The sequence below is a fragment of the Tenrec ecaudatus genome, chromosome 16 (assembly GCF_050624435.1).
Source record: "Tenrec ecaudatus isolate mTenEca1 chromosome 16, mTenEca1.hap1, whole genome shotgun sequence".
NCBI classification, from domain to species: Eukaryota; Metazoa; Chordata; class Mammalia; order Afrosoricida; family Tenrecidae; genus Tenrec; species Tenrec ecaudatus.
In genome coordinates, this window is record NC_134545.1 from 27,441,008 (window position 1) to 27,467,953 (window position 26,946).

A 26,946-nucleotide genomic window follows, 5' to 3' on the forward strand; every position below is an offset into this window, starting at 1 on the left:
CAAGTGCGGCTGGGAGTGGCTGGTGTCGGGGGTCAGGCTGCAGGCAGCGGGGGAGCAGGGACAGCCTCAGCTGCAGCCCATGCCCTTCTGGGGAGGAGGAGGCCCAGCTGAGGTTAACCCTTTGGAACCCAGCCCCTGCCTGAAGGCCCAGGGAGGCTGGGCAGCTCTGCTTCTGGCCTCATAAGAGCACAGGGTCTCCGGGCCTAGCCACTCCTTGTTGGGGATTTGAGGGCCCCTGAAAATGACGCTGCTGTTCTTGCCAAGGAGGGGGACTCGCATGGGACTTTTGGTTTGAATGGCATATGCAGGTGTTGAGCACCTACTGGTTTACGTGTGGGACTGCTAACTACAAGGTCAGTGGTTTGAAACCACCAGCTGCTCCAACGGAAGAAAGGTGAGGCTTTCTACTCCCATAAAGGGTTACAGCCTCAGACACCCACAGGACAGGTCTCCACGCCAGTGAGGTTTGTTTTTATTTAAGTAGGGTTGTTATGAGTCACAGTCAACTTGATGGCAGTGAGTTAGGTTTGACGTGCTGGGTTCTGGGTTCAATATTCCACTCATTTGAAGAGGCTTTTGGTGCTGGTGCACCCGGTCCATACTTTACATGTGGGGAAACCAAAACACTGGAAGACCTGGTGACTTGCTCAGAGTCTCTTGGCTCTCCCCACTGCTAATCCTTGGTTGCTGTGACCCAGAGCGACCCCCCCCCCCGCCCGAGCGCCACAAGAGGAGAGGCACTGACTCACTGCAGTTTGGACTCCCAAACCCCCGGGCAGTCATTTTTGTGGGTTGAGAGTGCGCCTAGTCTCTGCCCTCACGCACCTCTGAAAGTGCGGCGGCTGCTGATCCTCTTTCCAGATGCCAAGGCTCAGGTGCAAAGAGGGGAAGCCACCTGCCTTGCCGGCAGTCACAGCATCTTCCCACTGGACTAGGGGGGCCTGGTCACAGGGACAGAGCCAGGTCTCTGGAGCAGGTCCTGCAGGGAGCAAAGCACAGGCTGGCTCCCAGCAGGTTTCTGTGACCTGGGGAGCTGCCCAAGGTTCCAGTGAACTCAAAGAGCCTGTGAAACAGGCTGGAGAGTGTGCGCCAGGCGACAGTCCTTGCAGAGCTTCCAGGCACCCACTTGTCTTTGAGCCACTGTGACCTCCCCTGCCAAATGAGGACTCGGGTGGGGCGGGGGTTAGACCCCTTAGTCCTTAAGAGCAGTGACCTTCGCATGAGAAATGCCAGCATGCTACCACCGCCTCCTGTTGCCTCTTTTGCTGTTTTTATTCTTATGATGACTTTTGACGACCGTCAGCTGCTCACCTAAGGGCTGGTGGTTCTAACCCAGCGGTTCCTGAGGAAGAAAGGACCTGGTGCCCGCGCTCTGTCAGGACCTCCGCCTTGGAAGACCCTTGGGGGTCAGTTCGGCAGCTGTCGTGGCACAAAGTCGACTCCACACTGGCAAGGAGAGAAATCAATCAGACGTAGGCAGCTATAGGGTCCCAGGGGGCAAAGTGCTCCTATTACAGACTCGGGACTCCAGGCCTAGTCAAGAGCCATGACCGGTTGCCCCAGTCCCAGCCTGGGGTGGCCTCGCCTGGGCTCTCTGGGGGCAGCTGTGGCCTCTGCCCTGGGCTGGAGGGGAACTCGGGCTATGAGCCAGACAGGTGCGGGGGGGATGTTTCATCTTGGCCATCGCTGCTCCTAACTGGAAAGAGGTGGCGGCTTTGAGTCTCCGCTGCCCTACTTGGCCAGGCCTCAGTTTCCCCCTGTGTGTGATAGCCCCTCATAGCTGTGGGGAGGGCTCTGAGGCATGTGTGCTAATTCCAAAGAACCTGTTTAGCGATGACTCCTGAAACCTAAACAAACTCGCTGCCCTCAAGTTGATTCTGACTCAGCGTGGCTCCTAGAGAACTCGGTGGAACTGCCCTGTGGGTTTCTGAGACTGCAACTGTTTGCAGAAATAGAAAGCCTCACCTTTCTCCCAAGGAGCGGCTGGTAGTTTTGAACTGCTGACTTTGTGGTTAGGAGCCCGACTTATAACTGCTATGCCTTCAGAGCTCCTAGAAACAGTCGTTTCTTGGTGGAGTATGGGGGTATGTGGGCACATGAAGGCATAACTGTCTACATGTCTGTCTGGAGTCTGTTCAGTGTCTGCCCCCAAGAGGTCATCGTGGGGCTGCTGAGAGATAGCCATGGGGGTAGATAGGAGGCCAAGATGATGTTTGGGGGCCTGGGTTCAAATCTTACCTCCCTTTATTGTATGGCCTCCATTCTGTGCCTTGGTTTCCCCATCTAGAGAATGGGTGCAGTAGAGCTCCAACCCCCTGGTGGGGGTGGGAATGGTGACGGGGGGTGGGAGGGAGCTGTGAGGACTCTACAAATTGAGACTCCATCTATCCCGGTGACAGCGGGGGGGCCCAGAGACAGCTCAGGCCTGCCTGATGCGGAGCTGGGGCCCGCCCCTCGCTCGCTGGCCCCTGGCCTCTCCTCCTCCCTTTCGCTGAAACCAAAGGGCAGCATCTCTCCCCCCCAGGAGCTGCTTAGTATTCCGCTGTGGTAAAATGAACTCATAGGAGCCACCCGAAAACGGCTGAATGGACAGCGGGCGCCCGCCCGCCCGGCAGCCTTTCAGCGCGCCTCGGACCCCCTCGGGCCCCGGGGAAGCTGGCAACGGCTGCAGTTGTGGGAGAGGGCCCCCTTTTCTTCTTGGCTCCCTGGGGGAGTCTGTGCCCCCCAAATGGGGCTCCTAAGGGGGAGGCCTGGTAGGGGCTGGAGCTGGGGGAGGGGCAGCCAGGGCCTGGTTTGTGCATCTTGGCTCGAGGTTTGTCCTGTGTGGGGGTCCCCCGGGGGGAGGCTGAGAAAGGCCTTCCTCTTATTCATCTCCAGATCCCGCTCCCCCCAGCCTCTCACTGGGCCCTGGCGGAGGTCGGGGAGGGGGGGGGGGCCCAAGCCTGCACAGTGACAGCACAGCAAGGGTGGCAATACCTCAAGCAGCCCTGACGGAGTGTCCGCTGCTCTCAGAGCCATCGTTGACTCCTTGGGGTCCCAGGGCATTGTAGGCCAGATTCTCACATGAGGAAATTCAGGTGAGAAAACTGAGACCCCGAGAGTTGAGTTGGCTTGCCCAAGACCACGTGACTGGGGAGTGGCCAAGCAGGGCTTCAGCCCCGGCTGTCCCATGCCCTGGAGGCTGTAGCCAGCTGCCCTTGACCTGAGGTAACTTGGCAAACCCTTCTGAAGATGTGTGCAGGTAGCTGGCGGGACCCCCCCCCTCAGGGCTGTATGCGCAATGATGTCATCAGGCACACAGTGGGAACTCTTGAATGTGTCCCTGCAGTGAAGCCTGGTGGTCCTCTCTCTGGCCCGATACCCCTGCCCCGCTTGCCCCTCTCTGCCTCAACTTTCAGAGGTAAATGGTAGCAGAGTGCTGCCAGGTAGAAGTGGAATTCATTTCATGTAATTATCCCTGATGAAATTAAGTGTTACTTGCAATTAGTCTCGGGCAATTTCTCTAACGAGAGGCAGCGAGGTGCTGGGGTGGGGTTGGCTGTGGAGGGTGCACTGTCTGTGATTGTCCCATCCCCAGAACTGGATGTGCCTCCAGCGCTGCCTCCTGAGGTGGAGGGCCCCTTTCCTCCCTCCTTAGCAGCTCTGAGGAGCCTGAACAAGTAGGTGTGACTGTGGGCTTCCCATGCGTGCCCCAGGCCCCCACATCTCTCGGGCAGATAAATCCCAACAGGGTTCAAATCCCAACAACTCTCCTTGCCATCTGTAGGACATTGGGCGAGGCACACCTCCTTTCTAAGCCTCAGTTTTCCTCATCTGCACAATGGTGTCCCTCCGTGACGGCTGTGTGGCAGGTGGCAGAAGCGGGCCTTTTAGACCTGGGGGTCCCTCGTCTGTGGTCCAGTAGAAATGTCGACAGACACTGAGGCTTGGGTTTCATGTCATTCTCTTCTGGCATGAAATCTGCCTATAGTTTGTTCCCAGTGATTTAAGGGGTGCTGGAAAGGTTCTTAGCTCATAGGTTTCAAAAATACCCGAGAGTGGACTAGACTGGGCTGGTGGGATGGTGTTTTTCTGACCCTAGACTTAATGCATAAACCGAAAAACCAAGCTCACTGCCATCAAGTGGATTCTGATGCATCGCATTCTTACGGGACAGAGTCGAACTGTCTCTGTGAGTTTCCAAGACTGTAAATCTGCATGGGACTAGAAAGCCTCATCTTTCTCCTGTAGAGCAATTGGTGGGGTCAAACTGCTGACCTCGTGGTCAGCACTATGCCACCAGGGCTCCTGGAAGTTAGCACAGTGGCCAGCACAGAAACTGCTCAGTACATGACACCCAACTGCTGTCCCGTTTGGAGGCATATTTAAGAGTAAGCTAGAAATGAAGGAACCCTGGTAGCACAGCTGGTTGAACATCAGGCCACTAATGGAAAGGTGGGTGGTTCGAACACACTAGCCTCTTGAGAGAGACAGGTAAGGCAGTCTCCTGGGGCCTCTGAGTCAGTGTGAACTGGGCAGCAGAGGGAGGTGCTGGTGATGAAGGTAGGTGTAGATTTGCCTTATGAAGTTGGGATGCTGAGGGTCAGCCTTGTTGGGTTTACATAGAGCCTTCAGAGTTTTTGATCAGGGCAGGGCCTACAGTCATTATAGGGAGCCCACCCAGATGGGGAGAGAGGAACAAGAAAGCCATGTCCTAGCTCACTCACAGCGGGGGGAGGGATGGGGAGAGGCAGGGGAAGCACCAGGTGGCCCAACCTCCTGGCTGGGAGAGTCACTGACTCCCCATCTGTAAGCTTGTGTACTGAGTCATCCCTTCTCCAAGCATCAGTTTATCCACTTGGTGAGAGACCTGCCCTCTGACTCTGGGGCTGATTGGAGGATGGGAGTATAGACTCTTGCCCCATTCCTGTGGTTTCAGAATCCAGATTCTGGAGTCATGGCTCCTGAAACCAATCAACTGGTATTTGCTTCTACCTTATGGGATCCAGGTCCGGCCCTGCCTGGAAGGGATCAGAGGAGGAGTCTAATGGCCATCCCCTGGGTCCAGGGATGGTGGCCGGAGGGGGGGGTGGTGAGTGAGGATATTGATCAGCATGAATCATGTCCAATATCCTCACTCACCGCCCTGGCCCCCCACCCCCCTCCGGCCACTCACCAATGGGGATTGTTAAAATCTGCTGACAATCCCCATTGGTGAGTGGTGACCATGGGCTGGACCTCGCTCACGGGAGTCTTTGGAAAATGGGGTCAAGGATAAAGAGGGGAAACCTGGGGAGAGTGGTCCTGAGCTTGAGCTGTGTTGCCATTGCCATATCCCCTCCGGTCACCGCATTTCCTGGGTTTTTGACGTCTACCCAGAGCTGTTATGGGGAGAACAGGAGAAGGAGGCCCGAGGGCTCGGTGCTGGCCACTGGGCAACTCTGCCAGGCCGCTTGACTTAACTCATGTCTGGGTTCTTCCTCTGTGTGGCCAGACTAAGTTAGGTTTGTGGGGTCAGGGTCAAATGCTAATCTGGATCGATTAGTTCTGGCTGCCTGGAGCATTGTGCTGGGGCTGTGCCTGGGCCCCTGGAGGATGTGCTGCTGTGGATTAGCAATGTCTGCCTTAGTTTCTGGAGGAAAGGCATTTGGGTGGAGGTCCCAGGTGGGTGGGTGATAAATGGACAAGGTGGTCCTGCTGTGTCTTCCAGTCCAAATTTCCCTGCCATCAAGAGGGACGTCCCACTTGAAAAATGAGGGTGTCGACCTTTTGGAAGAGAGCTAGTTGGGGTGGCTGCTGACTCAGAGTGAAACTCTGCAGGTTCCCAAAACTAGACCTGAAAACTCACCGTGGTCCAGTCTGCTCGGACTCCTTGAGGACAGAGTAGAACTGGCCCCTTGGGTTGCCTCCCAGGCTGTGAACCTGGATTGAGCTGCCCAGCCCTTTCACACTGTACCCCCAGGGCACCTCAAGTCAGACCCGCACTGTCCAACAGTGCAGCCCCGCTCAATGTGGGCAGCTGCTGGCCGGGGATTCTTTTCAGTTGGATTTCAATCTGTTCATTGAAATGGCAGAAACGACATGTACTTCCATGCTATGGTCAGACACAGCATAGCTATAGACCCATGTGCGCCTGCACTGGGAAATCCTCCAGGACCTGCAACTTGCTGAACCCCAAGCATGAACGCTGCTGAGTTGGGGCACTGGGAGCTCAGAGATCGGCTGTCTGTATTCTTGGGGGCTTTGCCCCTAGGCAGCTGGCAGCCACCTCCTCCTGGAGTCCACCTTGTGTCCAGGTGAGCATCGTGCACAGGTGGGCGGTCACTGTTCCTTTCTGCCCTGCACGTCCGAGTCTGCTTACTCAGGCCTCGGGCCTGGTCTGCATCAGACCCCGCCTCATCAGATGATACGTGTGTGGTGGACGTTACCTTGCCAGAATAAACTACGAAAGCAAAGCCAACACAAAAGCACAAACTCACTGCCCTCGAGTTAATTCTGACTCATGGTGACCCTGTAGGACAGGGTAGAACTGGCCCTGCAGATTTCCAGGACGTTAACTCTTAATGGGAGCAGGCAGCCTCATCTTTCTCCCTAAGAGAGACTGGCAATTTTCACTGTAGACCTTGTGGGTGGCAGCCCAGCGTGTAGTCGCTGCGCCACCAGGGCTCCTTCTGATGCCTTCTAGAAAGTGAGAAGCTGTTTGCAGATGCAGGGGGGCCGCCACAGGTGAGGGAGCTTCTTTCCTCTCTTCTCCTCACCTTTCCTCTCCCTTGCTTTCTACCTGCTCCTGCCCCCCTCCCCCCTCACGTGGAGGCAAAGCAGAGACCTTCAAAAGTGCCCTTGGCTGCTGGCTGCCATTCTCTGGAAGGAAAGGAAGGGGAGACGGTGTTGCAGCCCCAGAGGGCAGATCAGCCCACTCCTATGCCTGGCATCAACGGCAAACCCACTTGCTGGTCCCCATGGGCCCAGGCTTGGGTGAGGAGATCCTGCTGAGATGGAGCACCAGTTAGAGGCTGGCAGCAGAAACAGCCCATGTGAAGGTCCCCTTTTGAGTTACACATTCACTGCCCTCTAGTTGATTCTGACTCACAGCGACCCTGTAGGACAGGACCGAACTGCCCCTGTGGGTTTCTGTAACTCTTTACAGGAGTAGAAAGCCGCCTCTTTCTCCTGTAGAGTGTCTGGGGGCTTCAAACTGCTGGCCTTGTGGTTCGCAGCCCAATGCATAACCACTATGCCACCAAGGTGTCACCCCCTGGAGTTGAGGGCCTCTCTGTACCTTGACAGGGGTGTAAATGCACTCGGAGGGTTCTGTAGAATGGCGAGCTCTGAAGGGTATCTGCTGGCTGGGTTGGGGATCTGGCAGGGGACCCCGTGGATGGACTGATGGAGTTCTCTTGGTGGGGTGGGGTGTTCTTCTCAGTGGGTTGTAAGGCAGGGCAGGGGGCAGCTCCCCACCCCCAATGGAGAGTTTTGGCTCAGTGGCTCCAGGAAGACTTTTAAGGTTACTACTCTGGTTTCTCTTAAGGCCCGGGCGATGGGGATGGAGTGCTTTAGGGTTTGGAAGGAGCCCTGGTGGCACAGTGGGTTAGGCATTGGGTTGCTTACAGCAAGGTCAGTGGTTTGAATCTGCCAGCCCCTCCGAGGGAGAAAGGTGAGACTGTCTGCTCCCAGGAAGATGGACAGCTTGGCCTCGGGAGCAGGTGGTGTGAATCTGAAGTGAGTGGCTGACAGTGGGTTTGGGTTTCAGCGTTTGTACCTACCTGCCTTTAGGAATTCACGCATAGTGGTTGAAGACCTACTATGTTCTAAGTAGTGAACAGAGGGACAAATCCCCACCTCCTACGGGCCTGGCTAATAGCAGGGCTTCTGCAGGAAATCAGGGCTAGCACTGGGTTTCCAGGAGCCTAGGGGATCCTGGCGACCCCGAGGGGCTTGCAGAGACCTCCCTGATGGAGATTGTGAGATAGCCAGGCAAGCAGAGATAGGGAGATGGATGTCACCCCAAAGGGCCCAGAGACAGAAGCTGAAAGAAATCAGGGAGAGGCTGAGCTTTCCCCTGGAGGTCTCACCTGAAATGGGGAGGCGATAATTTTCTGTTTGTTAAAGAGAAAGGAGCCCTGGCTGTGCAGTCGTTACATGTTGGGCTGCGATCTGCATGGTCAGCAGTTCAAACACACCAGCAGCTTCGTGGGAGAGAGACTCCTGTAAGCAGTTACGGTCTTGGAAACCCATGGGGTGGGGGGTCGCTATGAGTCAGGATGGACTTGATGGCAGGGAGTTTGGAGGTTGGAGGTTGGAGAGAGAGAGAGAGAGAGAGAGAGAGAGAGAGAGAGAGAGAGAGAGAGAGAGAGAGAGAGAGAGACAGAGAGAGAGAAAGAAAGCGAGCAGGGGAGTGGGGAGAGCCAGATAAAGAAGGGACAGAGATGGCCCAGGAAACGGACAGCTGGCAGGAAGGGGGCTGCCGCCCCTTGGTGATGGCATACTGTGAACTTCCAACTGAGGCTGGGACCCCTTGCTGTCCTGTGTGGGCAGGCCAGAATCCTTGCATCTGGCTCTAGTTCTGCCCTGACTTTCCCCTCTTAGACTCAGTTTCCCCAAATGTCTTGTACCCACTGGCCCGTTTTTCTAGCATCCCCTGGAACCCTCTGCCCAGGAGGAGAGGAGCTGGGTCTCACTCCCTCATCTCCACACCTGACGCAAGGCCCTGATCCAGAGGAGCCTTCTGGGAGGAGGGGCGTGGGCGCTGTACCTGGGGTCGGGCTTGGGAGAAGTTTCAGGAAGGTGAGGCCGGGTTGACTTAGTCACTTATCCCGCCCCGTGCCTGTCTCTGCCCACACCCCATCTTTCTAGGGCAGCATTGGAGACATGCTGTGGGCGCTGAGCCGAGCCAAGTCGCCTGCCCCCTCTCCCACTCTCCAGGAAAGATTATCAAGCAGTTCTCGGCACTCACAAGGTGGGGAGCATCTGTGGGGTGGACTCTTCGTGTCTTGGGGTCCCAGGCCTGGCAGCTAGGACCTGTGCCTTTACAAAGTGACTGGGCAGCCCAGAGTGGGCAAGTATGCACCCGAGGTCACACCGCTCAGCCTGGGGTGGGAGGCAGTGGACTCTCTCCCAGGCCAGGCAGGCACCTGGGCCTCCTAGAATTAGCAAGAGGTCAGCCCCAGAGAGAATCCTGAGTCAGGCCCCAGGTCCCCATTCTCCCTGCCTTCACTGCCCACTTTGTCCATCACCCTGCTTCTGCTGGTCCAGCTTCAGAGGAATGACCTCTGAGAGGTCCCCAGGTCTTGTTGCCCAAAGCCTTGTCTCTGCTTTGGAATATTTACTTTCTTCCTCTTACACTGCATTTGGGGAAAGCTTTTAAAATGTGTGGATCCTTTTATTTTTGACAACACACACTTCCCCACCTCCATGTTTTATTACTGATTTTAAGTCAGAAGACAGGGAAAAAGCCCCTCTCTAGCCTGAGAGACCGAGACCAGAACCTTTCTGGTTTCTCAAGTGTCTCCATAAGGAACCCTGGTGGCATAGTGGGCTACACATGGGGCTGCAACCTCAAGGTCAACAGTTCAAACCCACCAACTTCTCTACAGGAGAAAGATGAAGCTTTCTGTCCCCCAACAGATTTATAGCCCGGGTGCAGTAGTAGAAGCGGGCCTGAGTTAGGAAGGGGCAGATTGGTCACTTGCATTGAAACAACAACCAGAAAGCCCCCAGTGTGCCTTGAGCCCAGCACAGTGTCCTGGGCTTCCACCCCACAGGTGCTTCCCCCTGCATGGTCCCGTGTCTGCCAGTCTATTCCGTCTTACAGGGTTGCTGTAAGTCAGAAGCAATTTCTTAACGCCAGCGGGTAAATGCCACCAGGCAAGGCTGCAGATTAGCGGTGTTTGTCACTTGCTCCTTGCGTGGGCCCCGCCGGAAGCCTTTCCCTTCAGGGTTCCATAGCGAATCTCAGGCGCTGTGGGTCTCTGCCGACTCGCCGACTCACCGTGGCTGCCATAGCAGCCGCAGGCCCAATGCCAACAGATGGGGAGGCTGGGTTCCAATGAAACATTATTGACAGAAGCCAATGACGCCTGACTCTTGGAGCTGTGGGCTCTCAGTGGCCCCCCTGACAGGTTCTTCTGAGCCCCTGCGGGGTGCAAGTAGCCTACACGTTTGGCTGCTAACTACGAGGATGGAGATTTGGATCCACCTGGAGGGACCTTGGAAGACAGGCCTGGAGATCACCCACCTCCTGAAAACCAGCCGCTCAAAGCCTAATGGGGTACGCTGCTACTCTGCCAGCCCTGGGGGTCTCGTCAGCAGTGGGCACCAGCAGCGGGTTCTCTGTCCGTGAGAGAAGGAAGGCTCCTCTCCAGGGTGTTCTGGTAGCACCTTGGGTTAAACACGGGGTTGCTAACCTCAAGATTGGTGGGTGAACCCCCCCACTCCTGCCCAGCTGCTCCATGGGAGAAAGACAAGGCTGTCCGCTCCTGTGAAGACTGTCCTGGAAACCCTACTCTGCCCTGTAGGCTCACTCTGAGCCAGGACGGACTTGTTGGCAGTGGGTTTGATCTCTTGGGGGTAGTTTGCAAAGCAGGGTTGCCTTGTGTTAGAATCGACATGAGGACCAATGTTTCCTTGTTTCCATGGGGGGTGCTGTCAGCTGGTGTTGTCCCGGGAGCTTGGCCAGTCTGGGACCCCCTCTCCCAGATGGGAACCTGAGAAGCAGCAAGGTTAAGCGTGCCACGGTTCCTTCCCAGCCTCAGGTTCCACACCTGGAACTTCCCAGAGGACCCGCTGTCAAGGCCTAGGATGACAGCCTCAGTCGTTGGGTGGGGGGTGAGGACAGGGCTGGGCTTCGGGCTGTAACCTGTGCTCCCCAGGCTGAGCACGAGTTCTTCGGGGACTCAGGCTACAGATGTCAGGCCCAGAGCTGCCTGGGCACTCTCTGGGGTCATGGGTCTGGAGAGGGTGACTGCTCCTCTTGGACCTTTGTCTCCAGTGAGCTGCCCAGGGGATGGGACTCCGACTGGCCTCACCATCTTCCTGCCACCACTTGCTTGGAGAATATTAGGGCCTTGAGTCCTGGTGGTGCAGTGACTACACATTGGACTGTGATCTGCATGGTCAGTAGTTCAAAACCACCAGCAGCTCCTTGGGAGGAAAGATTGGGCTTTCTACTCCAGAAAACATAGTCTCAGACACCCACAGGGGATATGAGTCAGCCTTTGACTCGAGGGCAGCGAGTTTTAAGTCTCCAGGGAAGCAGAATGTTTCTAAATCAGGTGCCTTTGGCTAAGGCGAGCACCAGTGACGTGTAAGTTTCTTGTTGGTTTTGACGGATTCCTGAAGCCATAGATGACAGTGTCCCTCCCTTGCTCAAGAGCCTTCCTCGGCTCCTCATTGCTTGAAGGAACAAGGCGAGCCTCCTTCCAGGGGCCTCCATGGCCGGCCCCAGATAAGCTTTGTGCTTCTTGCCCTTCTCTCACCCCCGTCCCCACCAGCTCACAGCAGGGACCCCTGAACTGATCCCTTGTTATTCTTCAAGAATAGTCACCCCAGGGTCTGGGGGGGCCGGTCCCTCTAGCTGTCTCTCCCTGCAAGACTGCTGAAAAGCAGACTCTCACAGCTGGCGGATAGATGCCGACTCAGGGGAGCCTGCCTGGGTGTGCACATCAGCACTGGCATCTGCGAGACTGGACCTTTCAGAAGCAGATCTTTTCCTTCGAGGCTCCCCCAGTTGCTAGTGATGCCGTAGCCCCTGCCCTGATAGTCTTGTCATCCCAAAGACCTCTTCCCCAGGTGGCCCTCGGCCCAGGGTCTGGGGAAGCGGTTATAAACTCACTGTTACGGAGTCAGTTCAGACTGATAGTGACCCTATAGGACAGGGTAGAACTGCTCTGAGACCAGAACTCTTCATGGCAGTGGAGAACCTCGTCTTTCTGCCACAGACGGGGGCTGGTGGTTTTGAACTGCCCACCTCATGGATAGCAGCCCAGTGCATAACCACGGGGCTCCGTTGGGAACGTGATGACAGTACAAGGATATTGGGCTGTGAGTCAGTCGAACAACGGAACCCATTCTCCAGATAAAGGGGTGGAAGCTCGCCTGGACTGGACCCGTGGTCACCCAGCACAAGTGTCGGTCTCCAACATGCACAGCTGTCCCACAGCCTGGCCCCAGGCAGATCCTTGGGATCAACACTGCAGAGAGCCCAGGCATGTGAGGGAGCAGAGCAGGCTGCCCCAGCAGAGGAGCATCACGGAACTCCTGGCAGATGCCCCAGCACCCCCATTCAGAGCAGCAGGGCTCTGCTTTTTCCTGGTTTGTTAAACGTAGACTTATCACGTGCCTTCCTTTCCCAAGGCAATGTTGTCCGGCAGAATCCCGAAGGCAAACTTCCACCACCTGGGTAGCTTTTAAGGACAGGCATTTCTTTCCCTTGCTTTCCTTTTTGGTGTGTCTTGCGTGAAGATCTACACAGTGAATCCGGTTTCCATTCAGCAGCTCAGCCACTTTTTGTTTCAGCTCATTTGGGCCGAACCCTGGATTCCTCAGCCCAGGTCTTCCTTGTGGTTTTCTGTTTCCATTGCTTCGCCTTTCCTGGCTCCGCTTCGGCCTTCCCAACTTGGCTCTCTGGGTGCATGCTGCCCTTTTGATGGTTGGTTATGGTTGACGGCTCGTCGCAACCCCTTTGGGGGGGTCGAAAGAACCATTCACAGGGGTTACCCGATTCACAACAGTAGCAAAATGACAATTATGAAGTAGCAACGAAAAGAATTTGATGTTTGGGGGCGGGGGGGTTCACCACAACATGAAGAGCTGTATTAAAGGGTCCCAGCATTAGGAAGGTTGAGAACCACTGCTCTAAGGCGTGTGGACCTACCTGGGCTGTTTACCTTAGAGGCTGGTCTAACATTTGCTCTCATCACTGGTTGAGCACCGGCTGGCTCACCGGATAGTCAGTGGTTTGAACCCCACCTGCTGTTCTGCGGGAGAAAGATGAGGCAGTCTGCTTCCGTAAAGACTTACAGCCTTGGAAACCCTGTGGGGGCTTTCTGCTGTCCTATGAATCAGCGTCAACTTGACAGCAGTGGATAGGTCTTGTTTGGCTGAAAGTTGAGCCATGGGTCTGTGTTCAGTTCCAGGGTGACTAAAGGCCATAGTCTAAGGGTTCCACCAGTCTCTACCAGACCAATGATCCTGGCTTTTTTTTTTTTTATTTTGAACATTGTACCACATTTTGCTCCCCACTCTGTCCAGGACCTCCCAATTGGCATCTGTTTCGGAATGGTCAGCAATGGCAGCCGGGCACCATCTAGTTCTTCTGGTCTTTGGCTCGAGTGGCCCATTAGATTTTTGGACTGATTGTTTCTGGGTGCCTTTGATTTTCTTCTTTGCTCTGGATGGGGAGAGACAAATAGGGGAACCTTAGAAGACCACTTACAGGTTTTAATAGGTTGCCGAACATTGTCATCGTGCCAGTAACCTTGGTGCTCCCTGAGACTATGGTCCTGAGCCCCCAGGTGCGGCAACCAAAAACCTCCAGGTATTTGGGTATGGCTGACAGGTGTTCATAGATCTGCCCCCTGTGTGCTCCTCTGCATTCATGGGCATGCTTGCCGCACACGTGAAGGAGGATGTAGAAATGGCCGCTGTCAAACCTGTATGCTCCTGGGTGTAGTCTTGCCCGCATTCTGCTTGAGTGTCTGTGTGTCCACTCAGAGATCATTGCTGTTTCTGTTATTGCAGGATTGCGTGTGTTGTAGTGTTTAACTCTGGTGTTCCTCCCAGTGCCTGCCTCCTCTGTCTTGTAGAAAGCCTTTCCCTCCTCTCAAGTCGATAGGTATCTACTCTTTCATTAGCAATTTACCTTTCATTCCCTTCCTGTCCCTGGTAGGCATTAAAGAATGTTTCTGCGTGTGTCTAGACCCCTTCTTGGTGTTTTCTACTGGTGGGGTTCTCCAAAGAGGGGGGACCATTTGGCAGTCCCACCCGTGTGTGGGACTCTCCACACCCTCACCAGAGCTTGTTGGTTTCTCTCCTTTCTTACTTCATTCATTCACTCATTTGTTCCGACCTTCCTTCCCTCTCTCGCTCCCTACCTCCTTCCCTTTCTCTCGCATTCTTTCTTTGTCTCAACTTTGCTTCTAATGCCGAAGTGAGATGATATCTCAGTGTCCTTTTGGTTTACGTCTCTCAAATGGCTGATGATCACGAGCCTTTCTTTATGTACTCCTTGGCCACCTGAGTGTGTTGGTTCATGTCCTTGGCCCATTTTTAATTGGATCGGTTGCCTTCCTGTGCCGTTGAAGTTGTCTATAAATTTTGGAGATCAGCCCTTTGTCCAATAGGTCATTGCTCCCTAGCCTGTGGCTCTCTCTTTTTCTTCTGGTGAAAACTTTTCAGCACATGTAAGTGTTTAATTTTTAGGAGGCCCCTTTCTTTAGTTGATTTTCTGTTGTTTGTACATTTTTTTGGTTAGGTCTAGTAGTGTACTGATGCCGTATTTTAGGGTCCCCAACTTTGGCCTTAGGTTAGGTACCTCGGTGACTTAATAGTTAGTCATTGGGCTGCTAAACTGCAAAGTCACCACCAGACACTCTGTAGGAGAAGGGGGAGGCTTTCCACTCCCTTACAGCTTTGGAAATACGCAGGGGCTGTTCGACCCTGTCCTCTTGGGTTGCTGAGTTGGAATTAACTTAAGGGCAGTGAGTTAGGGTTTTTTGGGTTAACTTTTGTTCTGATCTTTTTCTCTGATGATTTTTAAAGTTTCAGGTTTTCCATGTGGGTTCTTTGATCCATCTCAAGTTAGGTTTTGTAGATGGTAAGGGACACAGACTCTGTGCCCATTGTTTCTGCAAATGGATATCCAGTTCGCCAGTAGCATTTGTTAAAGGGATGACCGCTTTTTCCATAGAGTGGGGTTTGGTCCTTTGTCAAAGATCAGTTGCCCATATGTGGATGGATTCCCTTCTGGGTTCTCAATTGTCTTCCATGGGTCTATGTGCCTGTCTTTGTAGCAGGCTTTTCAAAGAAGGATAATGGTAAATCTGAGTCAGGTTTACCTTTATCTGTAGATGACTTTGGCCAGTGCCGACACTTTAACACTGTTAAGTCTTCCTATCCAAGAGCATGTTTTTTGTTTCCCATGTTAGTGTTTTGTACTTTTCTCTGTATAGGCCTGTGGGATGAATGGCTAGATTTATTCCTGAATATCTCATCTTTTGGATGACTGTTGTAAATGGGATTGTTTTCTTGATTTCCGTTTCAGAGTTTTCTTTGTTGAGGTAAAGGAATCTGACTTGATTTTTAAAGGTTGATCTTATACCCTCTCACTTTCCTGAACCTTTTGTACATTCCAGTGGTTTCCTCTGGGGTTTTCTATGTATAGAATCATATCATCTCTAAGAGAGGATTTGACTTCTTCTTGACCAAGCTGGTTGCTTTTAATTTCTCTTTCTTGCCTTCTTGCTCTTGCTGGACGTCCAGTAAAATATTGAATAGGAGTGATGGAAAAGGGCGTCCCTGTCTGATTCCTGCTCCCAAAGGAATGCTTTCCAGCTTCATTGAGACTGATCTTGGCCTTTAGTTCTGGAAAGGTGATCTTCATTTTGTTGAGGACTCTCCTTTCTTTTCCTGTTTTTTGTGCATTTTTTAAAAATTCAGGAATAACGGTTGCTGGATTTTTGTCCAGTGCATTGTCGGCATCAAGTGGTAGCTATGTGGTTCTTTTTCTTTGTTCTTTTTATGTGCTAGACTGTGTTGATTGCTTTCTCATATGGAACCATCCCTACATACCTGGACTGAATTTCACTTGGTCGTGTTGTGGTACAATTTCTGTGATGTCGCTGGGTTCTCTTGGGCAGGATTTGGGTGAGGACTCTTGCATCTATGAGGACCAAAAAGGCTTTGTCTCATAGCTCTGAACGGTAGGGGTTCAAGTTCGAGGTGTCAGCAAGGCCATGCTCTTTCTGAAGATTCTAAAGGAAGTGCCACCCTCGCCTCTCCCAGCTTCTGGTGGTCACAGGGCTCCTCGGCTTGCCAAGGCCCCCTCTCATCTTCCCCCTGTGTCTCTTCTCTTCCACCGGCCGTCACTTAGGTTGGGTTAGCACCCACCTTTTCTGGAGTGGCTGCACGCTGATTACATCTTCGAAGACCTTCATTCCAAATAGGATCAGGCTCAGTTGAGAGGGGTCAGGATTCCAACTTACCTTTTGGGGATTCAATTGAGAAGAGCATTGAATCCAGTCCTTCCTTGAATTAGGCCGAAAGCGGCGCGTTTCAAATTCTGCTAACTTGTCCGTGCGTGTGCATGGTATTTTACAGAAACAAAGACCAGCTCCCCGGCGTGCTCCACGGTGAGGGGAATGCTGGCAGCTCAGGGAGGTGGGGGCCTCACTGTCAGGGTGTTCCTGATTTCCACACAGCCCTGAGGTCGCCATGATGGAGCACAAGCCCACCAGTGGCTCGGATAGAGAAACACCTGCTGATCTGCTTCCATTACCTGTTAAATCCAAACCTGTTGCCGTTGGGTTCATTCCAACCCACAGCCACCCCGTCAGACAGAGTCGAATGGCCCCATGGGGCTTTGGGGGCTCATGGTCATTACTGAAGCAGACAGTTTCATCTTTCTCCCCGCAGGCCTGCCAGTGGGTTTGAACCGCTGACCTCCAGATTAGCAGCCAAGTGGTTAGCCCCTGTGCCACCAGGGCTCCTTCTCCATAAAGATGACAGCCTGGAGAACGCCATGAGGCAGTTCTGCTCTGGCACGCAGGGTTGCCGTGTGCTGGCATAGACTCGGGGCACCTAACACCCGAGTTTACAGAGACACGGAGCATCACACCCAGCGCCATCCCACATTGGGTCGAACTGTGGTGGGTGAACTGGGGCGGGTGGGGGCGGGGGAGGCACAGAGTAGGAAGGGATGTCCCATGTCAGAACTTGGGAGAATCATCAGTGTAACGATCCCGCAATAGGACTAAGCAAACCAGTTGTGCCAGAGTGAAACGATATTTTCAGTGACTGTGTTTTTAGAAGTCGGGTGCCAGTCAGGTATTCGGTCAAGTTGAATCTTGACCCACTCTGACCCTGTGTAAGGGCACAACCGTGTTCCCCCCGCCCCCCTCCCATTTTCTTGGCTATTATTATCTTTATGGGAACAGTACCCACGTCTTTCTCCCGTGGGATCCGCTCACTATGTTCCAGCCGCCAACCTTTAGGCGAGCAGTCTGGTGCGTAACCACGTGTACCCAGGGCTCCTTTGGTGTAAGACTCATGAAAAACTACACCCCAAAACAAAGAGCCCACTGTGGTGGCGTCGACTCTAGATCACAGTGATCCTGGATAGGGGTTCTAAGGCTCAGTCTTACAGGTGCAGACAACCTCATCTCTCTCTCTCTCTCTCAGCCATCCGTGGGTTTGAACCACTGACCTTGCATTTGAGCAGCCCGGCACTGACCCAGCAGCGCCATCAGGGCTAGTTGAGGACTCCTCAGCCTGACTGTTTATTGGGTGCATTCTCGGTGGCGGTTCCCTCAGCTGCCCCATGCAAAGGATAGCTTCGCCCCCCTGTTTCCTGGAGAAGCACACAGAGGCCCCGGAGGTTAGAGGCTTCCTCTGAGCTGCAGCCTCCAGCCCTGTGTTCTCCCTGCTGTGACCACAGCCCCCCTGCTGCCCCCACTGTAGACTGGGTTGGCAGGAAGGTGCAGGCTGAGGCCCAGCCCCCAGCCTCTGGGACCTGTCATGCCTCGGCAGCACCCGGCCCAGGAGTGGCCCGGAAGGCAGGCAAGGCAGGCTGAGTCTGTCACAGGTCACTGACCACTCGGCCAGAGGCACCAGGGCAAGGAGCCAACAGAGCTGCTCAGGAAGGGGGGCTGCACGCAGAGCCCACCTTGTTTAGCCGACAGGCTCTGGTGCTTACCCACCACCCCGTGTCTTCCTCGGGGACAGAAGGCCCCCAGAATCCTCCCAGTCCCACCCCCGCTCCCCTCGCAGCCCAGTTGTCAACAATGACCTTGCTGCTTCTCCTCCATGGGGCCCTTAGCCAGCGCTCCCTCTAGATGACAGCTCCCTCGGCCCAGTCAGCTCTCATCAATCTCTGAGGGCTTCTCGCCAGCCTGAGCTGCAGCCGCGGCCGGCCAGCCCTTGTGCACCCTCCACCTCAGCCCTCCTGGGACACGGTGCACGAGGCCTTGGGCAGCCCCCGGATGGATGATGGTGTGGGAGTGCAGGTCCCCGTTCCCACCAGGGGCGGTCTGTGCCCTGTGCCCCACCTGCTGCGATGCTCAGGCAGTTAGAGGGAAGCACTGAGCAGGTGTGGGCGTTCTCAGCTACTCTGGCCCCACTCTGAACCCCAGGGTCTGTCTCTGAAAGGGAATAGGCAGATTGGCAACTGAGTCGGGGAGCGGGCGAGGCCATGGGACCCAGAAAACCTGGAAATGGGCAGCTTTGTGACATTCCCTCAGTCTCCTTCCTGTAAAATGGTTGCCTGATTGGGCCTTTCCTCCCAGTGAGCCTGGCCATGGCCTGGGAGCCCGTGGGCAGTGGTGGGCAGAGACATGGCTGGCTCTTCTTTCGCCTGGTGGTTGTAATCACAGCCTGTGCTGGAGGCTGGGGGTGGTGGGACCAAGGGCCGGCTCTCCCTGGGGCTGCTCATCCTGGTCCCTGACCTATAGAGATGTGGTAGTGTTTCCTTGGCCTCCTTGCCTGACTGGGGTGTCTCCTGCCTAGGCAGCTTGTAAAATATGATTGTCTCCGAGGGGGAGAGGGGCCTGGGGGGCTGGAATTGTGCACCCACCCAGCACTGTCATTTTGCCCACTGCAATTGAGTTGGTTCTGTCTCAGTCGCTGTGTCTAGTTGAACCCAGGGTGAAACTGCCCCTGTGTGGCCCTGCTGGGGGGCTCCAGTAGCTCTGGGGCCTGTCTAGGGGTTAGCTCTTCTGAGTCTGGGGCCCTAAACCGCTTGTGATGGCATGAGGCCTAAGAGGTTAGGCCTTCAAAGGCCTGTGACTTTGCTTGTGAAACTCTCACGAAGATGCAGCTGAGACTCAGAGGGGGCTGTGACTTATCTAAGGCTACCTGGCCCCAGCAGGGGGTGGGGGGAGTGGGGGGAGGAAGTATGGGTGGGGGCGGGGGTGGCAAAGAGTCAGATCACAGTCCAGCTGCTGCCCGGGTCTCTAATGGTATGTCCCATCTACAGTTTGCGAGGGTCCTGAACTCAGGGACCCCGCCCCTCTCCCTCCAGCCAGTGTGAAGTAGCGCCCACTCATCCCTGCAGCCGGCAAACAAGAACCAGTGGCAGTCCTAGCCGTGCTGGGGCAGAGGTGCCATCTCTGAGCAGGGAGGCGGGGCTCACAGTCCAGCAAAGGGAAGTGGGCCTGGTCATGTACAGTCAAGGACTTTATCCTGGGGCACAGGGGAGCCACGGAAGGTTTAAGCAGGAGAGCAGTGAGGTGGGGAACAGTGGAGCTCCGAATGGGGGTGGGCACCAGGGCACATGGTGGATTTAGGGACAAGCCTCTTCAGGGGTGCAACCAACACACAGTGCCCCCAGGGCCGCTTGGGTACATAGGCTAGGTCTTCTGGGGAACAGGAGCCACGAAGTTTTGGGGAGACAGGGACGCAGCCCTTTCAGGGATAGATAAGCTGAGGGACTCTGGATGCTGAGAGGGGGTGGACAAAACTCCCAGGCCCTGTTGGTCACTGATTGACAGCTGTCACCGAGCCATCTTGCAGTACCCTCCCCCTCCCCAAACCAGGTCCATATAAAGGAAAACCCAAAATACATTTCCCTGAGGTGGAAACCTGCAAGGCTGACTCGGGCAGGAGTCATTCGCGATTGTGTTTCGGGGCCCACACTGCTCCTTACATAAGCCCTGCGTTAAAAATACACTTGGAATTCTAATTTGCCTGCTTTGCTGGGGTTCATACCCGGCCCCCAGCCTTGGGGGGCACCAGGCGGGGAAGGTCTTTGGCAGCCCTTAAGCAGCCCCCAGGAACCCCCTACTGCGACCTCTGACCTCCGGTTACCAGCCCCGGCCTGGTCTCTACACCAGCCGGTCCTGCAACACCCCCAGGGTTATTTGTGGATTGGCCCTTTGTGATCCACAGGGGTTCCTAGGACTGCTTTGCACAAGTAGGCAGCCAGGCCTTTCTTCCCAGGCACTCTTAGCCTGGGCGCTCTGCCAAAACCTGCTCAGCATCTAGCACCTTGCAGCAGCTGGGGACCCTGAGGGTCATTGGGTCCAGGCTTCAGTTTCTTCCCCCTCGCTGTGCTGGATGACCAACAACCTCGATGGGGCAGGGTAATAATCATAGCCTGTGTGCCGGAGCCCCAGGGGGGACATCTGGCGGTCCACACTCTACAGAGGACTCCCATTCAGTCCTCCTCCTGCCTCTGTGTGGCCAGCCAGGTGGTCCTCCCTTCCTGGGACTGAGCAGTGGTGCTGTGGCTGGCAGGGCATCATTGCTGAGGGCACAGCGGGCAGGGCTGCTTCCTTGGTCCCCCTTCCATGCGAGTGAGTGGTTTGGGTTTGATTCGCAGCTCACGCCCAGCCCTGACACCTCTGCCACCGGGGACTTATGAGTTGCTAAGACGCTAACCAGCTTCAGCGAGAGTCCCATCCAGAGCCAGTGAGACAGACACACTTGTGAAACCCTTTCTTCTAGTCTGGAAGCTCCGCTGACTCCTGTCCGCGGGGAAACAGACAGATCACAGAGGTGGGGCTGTGAGATGTTCTCCTAAGGGGGACTTGGGACCTGACTTGGGGCTGACCAGCTTGGAATTCTGGGCCCAAAGAAGAGGGTTGGGCTTAGAGCTGGCGACCTGAGTTTTCATCTGTCACGTAGGGTCACTCAGAGCAGTGCTCAGGTCTCTCGCCCCAACGGAGAGCCTCTCGGTGCCCAGGCTGTACCGAGTTGACCCTCCCTGCCCCCACAGGGATGGGGCAGACAGACAAACGCCTCACACCACACAGACTCCCCTGGAGTCCTGTGTCAGGCGCTGACTCACGGCCCCTCACCCTCCTGTGTGCTTGGAGGGCGTGTTTCCTGCCAGGTCCCAGTGGGGGACTGCCGCCTTTGCTGCCAGCTGGGCAGGCCCTGACTTGAGGCCAGCTTCCCTGGAACTGATTTATGGGCAGCCCGAGGGAGCGGCGGTCTCGGGGCATGTTGGGTGCTCCCAGCTGGAATGAATCCGGCGGGAGGATGGGTTTGGTCATGCTCGGCTTGTCAAGATCTGGAGAAGAGTTTTCTCTGAGATGTGTTCCCTGTGGGCCCCAGCACGCCAGCTTCTCTCTGGGCCAGGGCTTGGGGGCTTGGGGTGGCAGCTCCTCACCCTCTCTGAGCCCCAGGTCCCCTCTTGCAAGTGGCAAGAGGGTCCCCCCGATGCTGGGCTGGCAGGGGTTGGTGACATCAGACACTCAGATGTCTGGCTGTGTGCCTGGCACCTGCCCCTGTGTAGCCCGCTGGAGAGAAAGGAGAGGGTGGATTCTTGGTGATTCCAGAGAAGCGACTCTCTTGGGAATCCGGCAGGCACATAGCAAAACCTGCTCCTTGTGGGTGGTGGGGCACCCACTCCTGCTCTCTCTCCTCTGTCCTACGATTCCAGATGTCTTGGCTTCAGTTTGACCCCTGATGACCTTGAGGTTGCCATCGAGGTTTTCAAGGGCCCATTTTCAGAAGTAGATCTCCAGCCTCTTCTAAGGTGCCCAGGGTGAACTCAAATCTCTATTTTTACATTGAGTAACCCCCAGGCATACCTCGCCCGCCACCGCTGCTCATGGTGGGACTTTGGGTAACAGGTCTCAGCCCCCTACACCTTTGTTTACTCATCTGAAAAGGGCAAGGCTGGAGGTATTGCTCCTTGAGCTATTGCTTGTAAAGCAAAGTTAAATAAACAAACTCCCTGCTATTGAGTCCATGTCCACTCACAGTGACCCCAGAGGACAGGGTAGCATCGCCCCCATTTCAGAGACTATAAATCTTTGCGGGAGTAGGACTGACCTTTCAGTTAGCAGCCCCACTTGCAGCCATTATTCCACCAGGGCGCCTGAGGACCCCCTTATCTCTCTGTCTCTCTCTCTCTGGCAGGTGCTAAGCCCCGCCCCTGCCAACCTTGCACCGCTTGGGATACAATTCCTCTTGGGGGGGATTAAGCAATGGGTATTGTTGGAAAGCAGCCAGCTTGAGCTCTCCGGCGGTCACAGATTCTTTTTGCTAGAATCCTGGGCCTGCTGCTCTCTTGGGGATCAGACTCCAGAGGGAACTTTGAATTACTGACTCAGGTTCATGGGCAAAGGCTTCTTGGCCATAAGGACCTATTAAAGGAATGAATGAGAAGGTGTGGAAGAGGACAGCTTCCTCCCAGCCTGGCTCCTGACACCCACTCTCAGGGCTGCACCTCTGGCTTGGGTGGGGGGGGCCCATGTGCAGTTCGTCACCTCTTGGTCCTAGCTGCCCCGGGCTTACTCTTGTAGGAGGATTTGCCCCTGGGGGAGGCCTTCTGCTCAGTCCCAGTGGGCTTCCAGGGAGGTCAGTAGCTGTGTGTTCTCCATCGGGAGTGGGGCCTCTTCTTTTCGAGGCAGCTTCTTTGGCTTCAGTGGCGTCAAAGTTACCATCAGCTCTTCCCCTCCCTGGCCTTGTGACCGTGACTAGGTCGCCTCTCTCTCTGTGTGCTGGACTCCCTCAGAGGGGAAAGAATTTGAATCCAGGGCATTTATGGACCCGGTGTCCATTAGAAGTCCTTCAAAATGTCCCTTCTCTGGCTGTGAACGACTGATTTCCAGAGTCCCTTTGCTTCCAGGGTCTCTAATTCGATCCCACCCCACTCCCTACCCCCAGTCCCTTTCCATAAGAGCAGAAACTGGCTTGGTGAGGTAGCTCAGGTTCTAACATTCCCGCTCCCCCCCCACACCCATATAAAGTATATATTAATTGCCTCATGACAGATCCAGGTGAGGAAGTCTGTGGGACCGAGGGACCTTTGGGTCCCTTGGTGGGGCTGCAGCTCAAGCCTCTCGGGCCTCCGATTGGAGCCGTGTGACCCCAGGAAGCTGCTGGTCCTCCCTGAGTCTTGGGCTCCTCATGTCCACAGTGGGGAGGGGGGCCAGCATCCAAACTGAGAGGGCGGCAGGGAGTGTAGACCCGGGAGGCAGGCTGGGACTCACGGGCTCGGCCAGGAGCCGGAACCTGCCGCTAACACATTTTCCTTTCTTCCCTAGCAGCCCACGACCTCCCGGCGAACAAGGCCTCGGCTGCCCCGCCAGGGAGCCACTTGCAGTGCCTGTCTGTCCACTGCACAGACGACGTGGGCGACGCCAAGGCCCGTGCGGCCGTACCCACCTGGAGGTCCCTGCACTCCGACATCTCCAACAGATTCGGGACTTTTGTGGCTGCCCTGACTTGAATCCACCAGAGAACCCCCTCTCCCTCGCCCCCTTCCCCTCCCCCTCCTCACCTGACCCCTCAACCCCCCAACCCCCTTGTTCATTTGAAAAGGGGCCACTGTTGCAGAGTGGATGATTGTTTGTTTGTTTGTTTGTTTGTTTTGGCTCCCGCCCTCCCACCTCACACCTAGGTTGGTATCTGCTTAGTGGCATACGGACCAGAAAGGGTTAATTAAAAAAAAAACCACAAAAAAAACCTCATTTTTTTTTTTTAAAGAAACTTGTCTACCATAGTATGTTACCAGTGTTAATCTTTCTGCACTTAGCAAACGTTTGCGGCAGCCTTTTTTCCCTCCCCCTGCTAGATAATTTCCCCATTTTTCTATAATCTTGGTATCTTTCCTTTTTCTTTTTTAGCAGACCTCTCATTCTGGGTTTGATTCTCATGCTGCTGTATGTCCAAGTGTTGTTATTTCATAATAAGACCAGTGTTGCTTGCCTTGTCTTCCGTTTGGTTCTGTGCCTGTTTTTTTTTTCTCCTTCCCCTGCCCTCGGCTCCCTGCCCCCTCCTTTCTCCCTTCTTCCTCTCTCTCTCTTTCTCTTTCCCCCTTTTTCTTTGTTCACTGCTTATTAAAATGGAGATTCTGGAGGAGTAGTTCTGGAGTATTGCTGGGTGCGAGTCAAGCTGTCACCCAATAATATATACTGACCCCTCACTGCCATTAGTCAGCAGGAACCAAACATTGAATGTCCCCACTCAACCCTCCCCACTTTGAGGTATTCCACCTGGGACTTTGTTTTTGTCTGTTTCCTAAGAAAGTAGCTCTATGTTCCTTCACACACACACACATGCACACGCACGTGTACACACCACACACATGCACAGCCTTGGGCCCACCTTGGCCCTGGAATGGAGGTGGCACCAGGAAGTGGACTGTTGGACAGGTCTCTGTCCCCCTCTTCATGGTCTCCCTGCAAAGGCCTGACTGAATTTTCAAATTGTCTTCAGCGGCTCTGCTACTGCATGGGCTGTGGTACCTATCCAACTAGGGTGTCGCCCTGACAATTGGGGGTGTGTGTGTGTGCCCAATTCTCCGGCCAATGGCCTTCCCTACCAGCTGTTACAGGCCAGGCAGTGCCAGCTGGGGAGGAAGGAGGGTGTATTATTAACACCCCCTCCCAGAATCCACACCCATCTGAGGGATGAGGCTCCTTTGGAGGGATTCCAACCCTCACCCCACCTCACCTGGGAGCCTAGGTGTCTCTGGCAGAGCTTGGCAGGATAGAGGGTGGGGGTGGGGGGTTCAGCCAGAAGGGGAGAGTCAGGCTCCTGGGCCTTTTATTTTTTGCACCCTAAAATCCACCCACCCCTCCCCCAACCTTCTTTTGATTGGACTCTCTCACCTGGAACTGCCACCATGGTGCCCCTCCTCTCTGGGAGGGGCAGAGAGGAGGAGAAGGAGGCCAGTGCTGGGGATGCTGTGGTTACAAAAGGCTTTGGTCATCCCGGGCACCGTCGGGGCAGGTGGGTTCCAGGGTGGGTCAGAACAGAACTAATCTTATTTCCACAATCGGAGGACTTAGCTGGGTTTTGGTTAGCGAGCATGTCTGCTGAAGGGTCCATTTCGTGAACCCCCTCGCCCCGCGCCCCATGTTTGTAGACCCGGCTTGTCCTCAAACACCCCCTTGTTGATTTCAAAGAACTGGTTTGTCGAAGGGAGAAGGTTTTTCCAGAAAAAAACAAAACAAAACCAAACCCATCTCCTTCCCCTTCTCCGCCTCTTCTTTCCTCCGGCCGGGTCTGCGTTAGGACAGTGTGCCCAGGGCCAGAGCCCAGCGTGCGTGCCCGCCGGTGGCAAGAACCTCTCTCTGAGAAGGTGTGTATGCCTGTGGTCCCCTGCTGCCCAGGGAAGGAATGAAAGGGGGCTTTGGCGACCTTCTAGGCCAACCTCTACGCCCCTGCTGTCTGCCCAGTGTGCAGCCGTGAGAGAGCTTCGCCGCTTTTATTTTGGAAACAGGAATGAGTCGTCCTTAATTGCTTAAGGCCAAGGGAGCACAGTGTCCCAACTTCTGCCCTTGATCACCCAGCCCGGCCCCATGTGCCCCCATCAGCTCATGGTCCCAGCCCCCTCGGAGCCCCTCTGCCGTTTCCAATGTTTCTCGCTCCCCACGACCCCGGAGTGGATCAGCTTTAAAAATAGCCTTAAGCAAAAGGATGTTATTTCATGAAATTTGGTTTAAATGGAAAGAATCAGAGCAAATTAAAAACACACCCGAACACACACACCAGATTCCCAACACTGGTAATCGTGACTGCAGAGCAAAAAAAAAAAAAAAAAAAAAGTCTTCCGGAAAAGGAACCGAGAGGAAAACAAAAAGTTTATTGCACATGTAAAATATGAAACCTTAATTCTGCTGTGTGTTAAGCAATCCTGTAATCTTTTTTGACTCTTTAAAAAGTAAAAAAAAAAAAAACTTCATTTCTGAAATGCTTGGTTAGAAGACTGACAAGAGCTCATGAAATTGAGTGTTATTTTTTCTTTCTTTTTTAAAAAAACAATATGTAAAGTGCAGTCTTCTGTATTCATGCATACTGTATATACCTGTATATGTTTTCCTGAACAGCTAAATAACAATAAATATGACGTTAATGGTGACGGTGGTGTTCTGTGAGTAGGACCGGCCTTGCTCATTTTCCTTCCACTCTCTCTCTTCCCAGGGTGGGTGGGTGGTGGCGGCAAATTGATGCTGACTCGGAGCCCCCACGTGACAGGGGAGAGCTGCCGGGAGAGTTGTCCCTGGCTGGCAGCATTCTGCAAGCTGGTCGCCAGGACCCGTCATGGCTCTGAACCCCCAACCCTGTTTGGTGACCAGCAGAACACTTAAGCATTGCACCGCTGGGGCTTCCCTGGTGTGTGTACACGCTCGTGTGTCTACATATTTTCAGTTGGAGTTTTTTTTATCTCAAACTCTCACTGCCATCCAGCCGATTTCTACTCCCAGTGACCCTCTGGGACACAACAGAATAGTCCCTGTGGGTGTCTGAGGCTGGGACTCTTTATGGGACTATAAAGTCTCATCTTTCTCCCTCTTAGCAGCTGGTGGTTTCAAAACGCTGACCTTGTGGTTAGCAGCCCAACAACTTGCCCGCTACACCACCGAGGGCGTGTCCTGGGCTGCTGCCCTGTGCCTTGTAAAATGTTCAGCAGCAGCCTCTTCCCTGACCCACTGGATGCACACCAGCCCCCTCCTCCCCCAGCCCAGATTTCACACCCAGTGTGCCCTGTGCGGAGAAGAACCTGGTCTCCACTCAGTGAAGGTGGGGCGTTCTTGTAGGCTCCTGCCTTCCTTTAATAGCTGGGGATCTCTATAACCACCTGCAAGCCACACGGCTTCTCCACCCGTCTTTCCTCATCTGTGAAATGGGCCGAGCTCATGAAGTGGTTGTAGGAGACTGTGTGGGCGGGTGCCCAGCTCTGCGTGTCCAGAGCAGGTTGTGCCCTGGCCTCGATTGGGAAGTTGGCTGAGGACCGGGCCGTGTTTTGTTGTGTTGTCTACAGGGTGGCTGAGTAACAACAACAAGAAAGATGTCATA

General features: G+C 54.6%; 1 protein-coding gene across 1 annotated transcript in view; it reads left to right on the forward strand.

The window, feature by feature from the left end:
- Positions 1–25,998, forward strand: part of MN1 (MN1 proto-oncogene, transcriptional regulator) — a 50,639-nt gene extending 24,641 nt beyond the window's left edge. Inside the window, exon 2 of the mRNA XM_075533413.1 lies at positions 23,187–25,998. Coding sequence (XP_075389528.1) covers positions 23,187–23,371 — 185 coding nt within the window. The 3' untranslated portion in view covers positions 23,372–25,998. The remainder of the gene's footprint in view (positions 1–23,186) is intronic.
- The last annotated feature ends 948 nt before the right edge of the window (positions 25,999–26,946 follow it).